This window comes from Calidris pugnax, unplaced genomic scaffold (genome assembly GCF_001431845.1).
Source record: "Calidris pugnax isolate Ruff unplaced genomic scaffold, ASM143184v1 scaffold75, whole genome shotgun sequence".
Classification (NCBI taxonomy): Eukaryota; Metazoa; Chordata; class Aves; order Charadriiformes; family Scolopacidae; genus Calidris; species Calidris pugnax.
The window spans coordinates 1,909,045-1,919,183 of NW_015090908.1; the positions used below are offsets into that span (position 1 = coordinate 1,909,045).

General features: G+C 50.5%; 1 protein-coding gene across 1 annotated transcript in view; it reads right to left on the reverse strand.

Moving 5' to 3' along the window:
• Nucleotides 1-10,131, reverse strand: part of ASB1 (ankyrin repeat and SOCS box containing 1) — a gene marked incomplete at its 5' end in the record, with an annotated part of 26,458 nt that extends 16,327 nt beyond the window's left edge. The window contains 3 exons of the mRNA XM_014949208.1: nt 3,312-3,614; nt 9,805-9,946; nt 10,092-10,131. Of these exons, the coding sequence (XP_014804694.1) occupies nt 3,312-3,614; nt 9,805-9,946; nt 10,092-10,131 (485 nt within the window). The remainder of the gene's footprint in view (nt 1-3,311; nt 3,615-9,804; nt 9,947-10,091) is intronic.
• Between the last annotated feature and the right edge of the window lie 8 nt (nt 10,132-10,139).

Below are 10,139 nucleotides of genomic sequence, written 5' to 3' on the forward strand. Positions count from 1 at the left end.
GAGGTCTCCCCTCAGCCTCCTCTTCTCCAAACTAAACATGCCCAGTTCCCTCAGCCTCTCCTCATAGGACTTGTTCTCCAGGCCCCTCACCAGCTTGGTGGCTGGTGGTTTGAGAGAGAAGAGCAAAGGTTTGGAAACAAGGGCACACCCCAAGGTGACAAACTGGCAGGGAACGAGACTGAAGGACACCTGGAGCACCCTGTCTCTCTTTGGTACCTTTGGGGTCCACCACCCAAGAACCACCCACACCTACCTGAGAGGGGCCTGGCAGAGCTTCTGAGCAGGGATGGCATACCCAGCACGGTCTGATCTTCAAGAAGCCAAGTTGTTTCTCTGCCCACAACAGCCCAGGCTCGGGAGAGAGCAGCTGAGGAACATCTCTCCTTGCCCTCCTGAAGGATGTGCCTTAGCACAAGGGATGGCTCAGCCCTGAGCATGTCATGTTGGATGCTAATGAATGCTCGATGATCTCAGAGGTCCCTTCCAACCACTAAGATTCTGTGATTCTGTGACTTGCCGTGGTGTGGAGAAGGCATGCGAGCAGGCTAAAGCCCTGCTCAATGGGCATCAGCATCCTCATCAAACAGAAGCAGTGACTACATTCTGGGAAGTAAGGATGGCACTAAGTTGTGAACAAGCGAAAAACAAGGCTTTATTGGCTTTGGTTCTTTTCATTTTTTTTGGAGGAAGTGAAGAACGTGGCCAAATAAACAAGAGCAAAAAGGCTGTGTCCTGCTCTGGAAAAGCATGGAATTTGAAAAACGACAGAAGAGATGGCAGAAACAAGCACTTATTTCCCCCAGGCTGAGTAACACCCAATCACTGAGGACACTAACTCCATCTATTTCACATGCAACTTGGACAGGAACAAGGAGGACAACAACACAATCCACTGGCTGGTTTAAAGTGCAGCACTGCAGATCAAGCAAAGCCTCGTCCCTTCTCCACGCAGAGTCCACCTCCCAAAATTGCAGACTGAGCACTCCGAGAACTAGGGGGTTTTTTCTATCTTTATAGATTATATTCCTTATTCTGTTCCTTTCTGCAGTTAATAAACCAAGTAAGGAAACCACCTGTGGACAAATTCTTGCCTAAAGGCAAGCACAGCTCTTGCTGAACCCAGTAGGGGCTAGCTCCTACCCAGCAAATGCTGAACCAAACACTTAATTCTGAGGATGCCTCAGGAAGAGCCTCATTTAAATTAAGCTCACACAGAACAAGGCCCAAGGAAAGCTGTCTAAGAGCTGAATGCAGTGTATTTTTACCCCAACACACAAGATCTCCCAAGCATGAACGTCTTGGCTGAGATCTCAGGAGACCTGTGGGGTGGAGAAAAGCAGAAGAAATGGGGAGCTAGGCAGTAACAACGCTGCTGAGTGAGGCTGGGGACATTGCCATCTTTTGGGGACTTTCACAGCACTTTGCTCAATTTCCATGACTTCACCTATGTTAGGGCATAGAGGGGAAAAAAAAAAAACCAGCTGTGTGTTCTCTACAGGCAATCAGACATGTTCCCTGTAGGTAAACAAAGCTCTAAAATCAGACTACGTGAGCATTCGGATAGTCATCCGTGCTGCTGTGGGACTTCTGTAGGGCTGTTGTATGGCTGCTGTCCTGACCAGACAGCAGGTACACCTTCATTTCAGTTCTTCTTTTTCATTATTGTCATCAAAATTTTAAGTGGAAAGCCCCAGTTCAATGTAAAATAAAAAAATCTGCTTTTATAAACAGAATTCTGCCTTTTTCCTGAGGCATCAGGATGATTTGTCAGATCTTTTTTTCACCATTTTTAGTGTGGGGAAAGGATCCCCTTGTCCTAAATACACTGGGCCAGCCCCCAGTTACACTGCAAGTGTAATGCCAGAGTCCAATCCCATCGCAGCAGGCTCACACCACAAGCTGTTAGGAAAGTAATCTATACCCTGGCAATATAACCATAAATATTTCCTCCAGCCATCTGATAAAATGGATTGCCATTCCATAGCTATGTGTGTATTTATTTACCATTCATGGATACAACTGCTCCTATTGCTTGGTTAGCTGGTTCAGCAAGTGTGGCAGGATTCAGGATTCCTCATTGTGCTACCATATGACTAAAAAAAAAATCCAATAAACCAGGTGATGTTTAGAAACCTGCAGCAAGCCAAAACTGGGCTGGGCTTTCTTTGCAGGACACTGAGGCTCTCTCGAGCTGAAGGACTGCCTCCCCTTCTTTCTACTTGCCAGCTTCCTCAAAGCTGCACTTGTATGAAAATTAACTTTCCCATAAGCAACAACGCAAGGAGAAAATCCCCAGACATTTTTAATTTTTTTCTATTCAAATCCTTTTTGCTGTTATTTTCTAGATTTGCAGTCATTGAAAGGATTCCTTGGAGACTGCTTCTGTGTGAATCCAAATAAACTTTCTTTCTCTCTTTCTACAAGCTACATTTTCCCCTTTATGTCCCCTTACTATTTGGTGCCATATAGTTTCTCAGCACGGTCCCTTCTGCAAAAAGGCTTCCAATGGAGAAGAAAGGAATCATGACATGCCAAGGAGGAAGAAACTCAAGTTTGCACAGTCCACTGCTAGACCTTGAGCCCACCCACTGCTGGAAGTCTCCTAAGGGATAGGAGGTCACCACCCACCAGCTAAGGTTACTGCTTATCACCTCTTAGTAATGGCCACCACCCCCTGCCCCAGAGATGCCACCCCTTTGATGGAGCTGTGTGTGTATCTGGCAAGGGGAGACCAAGCCAGCTGGCATGGAGGGTGCCCTAGTGATGGGTAAACACCAGGCAGTAAAGAACAGCCAGTGTTGGCAACTCCCTGTCCTCCCCCTGGCAGAAGATGGTCCGAGCAGCCAAGCTAGACAAAGGAGAGATGTGTTTCCAAACCATTTTTGGTTCACTGGCAGACCCACCTCACTTATAAATTCAGCCAGGGGCGTGGACCTGGCAGTTGAGATGGAGGTGGTGGGGAAGAGGCTTTGCAAGATTTGGTCCTGGCTAAATAGTGGATGGTGGGCTCAGAAAAGGAGACTCCTCTCTTGGGCTTTGTCTTAGGAGAAGAGTCACGGGAGTCACACAGGAGGGCACAGACCTGTTGTCAGGGCCAAGCGATGGAGAAGACATGGATGTCTCTTTAGTCATCTCTCCACCTTCTCTCCTGTCCACCTCTTGGCCAGCTTCACCAGGCTTGTGGAGGGACTGGACATGAGAGGAGGGAATGGATGCTCCAAGCCCCATGGGGGAGAAGATCCCAAAGAGAGGGAGGTAGAGGAACTCTTCACCCCACCAGGATCATCTCCAGCTTGTACCCAAACTCTCACCTGATCAGTTCCTGGAGGATGTCCGCCCGGCCCACGCGTGCCGCGTGGTACACAGGGGTGCTGCGGTGGTGCCGGCTGCCGTTGGGGTCAGCTCCAGCTTCCAGGAGGATCTTGGCACACTCCAGGTGCCCGTTGACCACGGCTACGTAGAGGGCGGTCTGCCCCTTCACGTCCACCAGGTCGATCTCGGCCCCTTTGCGCAGGAGGAAGTCCACGCAGGGCCCGTGGCCGGCGGTGGCCGCGATGCGCAGCGGCGTGCAGGGCAGCCAGCCGCAGCACCACACCGACTTCTCGTTGATCCGGCTGCCATGGGGGGTGAAAAGCATCGGGTCAGAGAGGGCTTCCTGCCACCTTGCACTACCCCACCTCCCCCAGCCCTGGAGAAGGATAATGGGAGAGCACTAACACCTCCCTTGAAGCTTTTCTTCCTCAATTCTGGGCTCCCCAGTTCCAGAAGGACAGGGAACTGCTGGAGAGGGTCCAGCAGAGGCCTACAAAGATGATGAGGAGCCTGGAGCATCTCCCTTACGAGGAGAGGCTGAGTCTCTTTTTAGTCTGGAAAAGAGAAAACTGAGGGGGGATCTGATCAATGCTTATCAATACTTAAAGGGAGGGTGTCAGGAGGATGGGGGAAAGCTGTCTAAGAGCTGAATGCAGTGTATTTTTACCCCAACACACAAGATCTCCCAAGCATGAACGTCTTGGCTGAGATCTCAGGAGACCTGTGGGGTGGAGAAAAGCAGAAGAAATGGGGAGCTAGGCAGTAACAACGCTGCTGAGTGAGGCTGGGGACATTGCCATCTTTTGGGGACTTTCACAGCACTTTGCTCAATTTCCATGACTTCACCTATGTTAGGGCATAGAGGGGAAAAAAAAAAAACCAGCTGTGTGTTCTCTACAGGCAATCAGACATGTTCCCTGTAGGTAAACAAACCTCTAAAATCAGACTACGTGAGCATTCGGATAGTCATCCGTGCTGCTGTGGGACTTCTGTAGGGCTGTTGTATGGCTGCTGTCCTGACCAGACAGCAGGTACACCTTCATTTCAGTTCTTCTTTTTCATTATTGTCATCAAAATTTTAAGTGGAAAGCCCCAGTTCAATGTAAAATAAAAAAATCTGCTTTTATAAGGAGAATTCTGCTTTTTTCCTGAGGCACCAGGATGATTTGTCAGATCTTTTTTTCACCATTTTTAGTGTGGGGAAAGGATCCTCTTGTCCTAAATACACGGGGCCAGCCCCCAGTTACACTGCAAGTGTAATGCCAGAGTCCAATCCCATCGCAGCAGGCTCACACCACAAGCTGTTAGGAAAGTAATCTATACCCTGGCAATATAACCATAAATATTTCCTCCAGCCATCTGATAAAATGGATTGCCATTCCATAGCTATGTGTGTATTTATTTACCATTCATGGATACAACTGCTCCTATTGCTTGGTTAGCTGGTTCAGCAAGTGTGGCAGGATTCAGGATTCCTCATTGTGCTACCATATGACTAAAAAAAAAATCCAATAAACCAGGTGATGTTTAGAAACCTGCAGCAAGCCAAAACTGGGCTGGGCTTTCTTTGCAGGACACTGAGGCTCTCTCGAGCTGAATACACTGAAATATTTCCTTATATCTCAGTAAACGTGTCTTCCTCATTGCATTCTCCCTGCCAAATCTTTCAAATCAACATTTTTAAAACCTCAGAGTGAGCTCTGTAACATAGGACTGCATTTTAAAGCGAGCAACTCTGAACAGATCTGTGAAATCCGTACTCTGAGATATTTGAAATTTTGGGCAATCTGACAATTTGGTATTAGCTTAGCAGCCTTGGGAGAGACATTGTCTAATAAAAAGATATTGGACAAACTCCAGTTAATTTTTAATCCTGAAAGGTTTCCAGAATCTTGCTTTTAATATTGCTGGCAAGGTATCCCAAGGAGTAGACATCCTCTCTTGGGCTTTGTCTTAGGAGAAGAGTCACGGGAGTCACACAGGAGGGCACAGACCTGTTGTCAGGGCCAAGCGATGGAGAAGACATGGATGTCTCTTTAGTCATCTCTCCACCTTCTCTCCTGTCCACCTCTTGGCCAGCTTCACCAGGCTTGTGGAGGGACTGGACATGAGAGGAGGGAATGGATGCTCCAAGCCCCATGGGGGAGAAGATCCCAAAGAGAGGGAGGTAGAGGAACTCTTCACCCCACCAGGATCATCTCCAGCTTGTACCCAAACTCTCACCTGATCAGTTCCTGGAGGATGTCCGCCCGGCCCACGCGTGCCGCGTGGTACACAGGGGTGCTGCGGTGGTGCCGGCTGCCGTTGGGGTCAGCTCCAGCTTCCAGGAGGATCTTGGCACACTCCAGGTGCCCGTTGACCACGGCTACGTAGAGGGCGGTCTGCCCCTTCACGTCCACCAGGTCGATCTCGGCCCCTTTGCGCAGGAGGAAGTCCACGCAGGGCCCGTGGCCAGCGGTGGCCGCGATGCGCAGCGGCGTGCAGGGCAGCCAGCCACAGCACCACACCGACTTCTCGTTGATCCGGCTGCCATGGGGGGTGAAAAGCATCGGGTCAGAGAGGGCTTCCTGCCACCTTGCACTACCCCACCTCCCCCAGCCCTGGAGAAGGATAATGGGAGAGCACTAACAGCTCCCTTGAAGCTTTTCTTCCTCAGTTCTGGGCTCCCCAGTTCCAGAAGGACAGGGAACTGCTGGAGAGGGTCCAGCAGAGGCCTACAAAGATGATGAGGAGCCTGGAGTATCTCCCTTATGAGGAGAGGCTGAGTCTCTTTTTAATCTGGAGAAGAGAAAACTGAGGGGGCATCTGATCAATGCTTATCAATACTTAAAGGGAGGGTGTCAGGAGGATGGGGCCGGTCTTTTTTTCCGAGGTGCCCAGGGACAGGACAAGTGGAAATGGGCACAAACTTGAATAGAAGAAGTTCCACCTCAACATGAGGAGGAACTTCTTTCCTGTGAGGGTGGCAGAGCCCTGGAAGAGGCTGCCCAGGGAGGTGGTGGAGTCTCCTTCTCTGGAGACATTCCAACCCTGCTTGGACACATTCCTGTGGGACCTGCTCTGGGTGGACCTGCTCTGGCAGGGGGTTGGACTAGATGATCTCCAGAGGTCCCTTCCCACCCCATGTGATTCTGTGATTCTATAAATATCTGAGTAGACACTCCTGAAAGTTAAATGAGATGTGTAAAAGGTACAACAGATTTGAGAGGCAAAGCCATGCCATTCTAATTTGAACTACTAAAGCTTTGGCAGGGGGTTGGACCAGATGACCTCCAGAGGTCCCTTCCAACCCCATGGGATTCTGTGATTTTTGGCACTTTATAGCAGCCTGGAAAAGCTCCTGCCAATAACCTGACTAGGTGCTACACAGAGGTAGCCAGAGACTACCTACATACCAGAGCAGTGCCAGGGCTTTATCGCAGCTCTTCTGTGTCAGGAGCTGCACATAAGCACAAGGGACAAACCCTGTCTCAAAACTCAGTCAAAATTGCCAATTAAAAAAAATAATAATAATCCCTAATTTAAAGGGAGATCAAAAGTGACCAAGCTGGAGACCACCACAGCTTAATTTCGAGCTGCTCCAAAAGGGGCAGAAGGTTGTCAAAGCAGCAGGGAAACAGCAGGAGGACATGGGAAAGGCAGGTACACATCCGTATCACACCACTGGCCACGTCCACACTCAGCCAGGCACCGTGAGATGACATAAACACAAATCCAGGGAAACTCAGGCCTGCCAGCAAATTGTCAAAGCAGCAGGGAAACAGCAAGGAAAGGCAGGTATACGTCCCTTTCACACTACTGGCCACGTCCACACTCAGCCAGGCACCGTGGGATGACATAAACACAAATCCAGGGAAACTCAGGCCTGCCAGCAAGGAGTAAGATCGGGAGGTGTGGCCATCCCACACTGAAAAGCATAACTAGGCCATTAGCGTCCTTGTCGGAAGCCTGTACTGGCATAAGAGCCTTCTCCAATTTATGGAAAGAGCTGTGGCTGACAGCTGCTTAGATCCCCTCTGAAATAACTCGGAGCATTCCTCATGCTCATCCAGATCTCAGGCTAGCCCTACAAATCTCATCAACATCCAGACCTCACTCCCAAACTCTCTTCAAAACACCGTGGGCACCATTTTAGGAGAGGAAAGGATTTCTTTAAGGCCAACGCAGGCTGGCAAAATTGCTCTTTGGCCAGCCCAGCAGTGGATTTGCTCTTCTAGCTCACTCCATACAGGCCCACGTAACTGGTACAGGACAAAGCAGGTTTTATACAGCGCATTTACAGAGTACACTAGGAGATGAATGCCACAATATATTTTTTTTCAACCATGTTTTAGGATGAGGAGTAGTATAAACCCCACATCGAGCCTCCAGCTGTCAAGTCTTATGGTAAGAGTGCTCCCTTTAACCTGGGAGGTTTGGGATATCTCCACCCCATACTTACCCCCAAATTCAAAGAAGTCACTTCTCTGCTCATTCCATCCCCTGTGTGACGGTGCTGTGGGTCCAGCACCAAACCCACCAAACTTTGTTTTTTCCTGCAGGGAAGGATGCCTGGACCTGCTGCCACAGGGTTCCCACGCGGCATGAGACAAAAAATAAGGCAAAAAACCTCAGACCAAGGGACTGAAGAGCCCCAGCTGCCCAGGGGGCAGGAAGAGGGGCTGGGTCATTCTCACTTCTGCTGAAAGGACACTTTTTTCCGAGGCCGGGAGACATTCTGCACTCTATGCAGTTTTCTCCACGGTGCAGGAAAATTAATCAAACTATCCCCACGGTCACGGACGTAGCACGGGGCAGATTTTGTAACACAGGGTGCTTCAGATTTATGTAGGATTGGTGATCCTTGTTTGTATGTTTTTTCCCCCTGACACACAGGCTCCTGTTCTGTCTCAAAACTCAGTCAAAATTGCCAATTAAAAAAAATAATAATAATCCCTAATTTAAAGGGAGATCAAAAGTGACCAAGCTGGAGACCACCACAGCTTAATTTCGAGCTGCTCCAAAAGGGGCAGAAGGTTGTCAAAGCAGCAGGGAAACAGCAGGAGGACATGGGAAAGGCAGGTACACATCCGTATCACACCACTGGCCACGTCCACACTCAGCCAGGCACCGTGAGATGACATAAACACAAATCCAGGGAAACTCAGGCCTGCCAGCAAGGAGTAAGATTGGGAGGTGTGGCCATCCTGCACTGAAAAGCATAACTAGGCCATTAGCGTCCTTGTCGGAAGCCTGTACTGGCATAAGAGCCTTCTCCAATTTATGGAAAGAGCTGTGGCTGACAGCTGCTTAGATCCCCTCTGAAATAACCCGGAGCATTCCTCATGCTCATCCAGATCTCAGGCTAGCCCTACAAATCTCATCAACATCCAGACCTCACTCCCAAACTCTCTTCAAAACACCGTGGGCACCATTTTAGCAGAGGAAAGGATTTCTTTAAGGCCAACGTAGGCTGGCAAAATTGCTCTTTGGCCAGCCCAGCAGTGGATTTGCTCTTCTAGCTCACTCCATGCAGGCCCACGTAACTGGTACAGGACAAAGCAGGTTTTATACAGCGCATTTACAGAGTACACTAGGAGATGAATGCCACAATATATTTTTTTTCAACCATGTTTTAGGATGAGGAGTAGTATAAACCCCACATCGAGCCTCCAGCTGTCAAGTCTTATGGTAAGAGTGCTCCCTTTAACCTGGGAGGTTTGGGATATCTCCACCCCATACTTACCCCCAAATTCAAAGAAGTCACTTCTCTGCTCATTCCATCCCCTGTGTGACGGTGCTGTGGGTCCAGCACCAAACCCACCAAACTTTGTTTTTTCCTGCAGGGAAGGATGCCTGGACCTGCTGCCACAGGGTTCCCACGCGGCATGAGACAAAAAATAAGGCAAAAAACCTCAGACCAAGGGACTGAAGAGCCCCAGCTGCCCAGGGGGCAGGAAGAGGGGCTGGGTCATTCTCACTTCTGCTGAAAGGACACTTTTTTCCGAGGCCGGGAGACATTCTGCACTCTATGCAGTTTTCTCCACGGTGCAGGAAAATTAATCAAACTATCCCCACGGTCACGGACGTAGCACGGGGCAGATTTTGTAACACAGGGTGCTTCAGATTTATGTAGGATTGGTGATCCTTGTTTGTATGTTTTTTCCCCCTGACACACAGGCTCCTGTTTTCAGGGCGTTACGCATCCACCCTGATCTGGAAAGAACTTGTGGATGGCCACAAGTGCTGGAGGGAGCGGGGAGGGATGATTTTGGGGAGGGGGCGAGCGGAGCATCCTCCCAACTTGACACCCCTCCCCTAAAAACACAGCAAGGAGGGAGGGAGGAGGGGGGTGTCTCCAAAAGCAGCAGGCCGTGAGGCCAGCAGCCCCTGGGGAGCCACTAGCCCTCAAAAAAGAGCAGGACCTCGCACCCTTGGCCCTGGGAGGGTCTCCAAAAGCTGAGGGGGGGAGGAGGGCAGGGTAGGGTGGGGTGTGAGAAGCCCCCCCCTCACCTTTGGAAGCTCTCCTCTTGCAGCAAGCTCTGGAGGGTGGGCAGGTCCCCCACGTAGGCCGCGTCGTGCAGCCGGGTGTCCTGGCAGTGCTCGATGGGGTGGTCGCAGAACTGCTCCCGCAGCCACTCCTTCAGGTTACGACCTGCGCTGGAGAGAGAGAAAACCGGGGGGAAAAACCGGGCTGAGCCTCAGGCGGAGGGCGGCTGAGGTGGGAGGAGAGGGGGGGGAAAAGGCCTGTTTCGTCCCCCCTCCCGGCCTGGAAGGATCCGCTCCCCCACACACATTACCTGCCTGCCCGCCTGAGGCGGCGGAGGCGGCGGCGGCGGGGGGGGGGG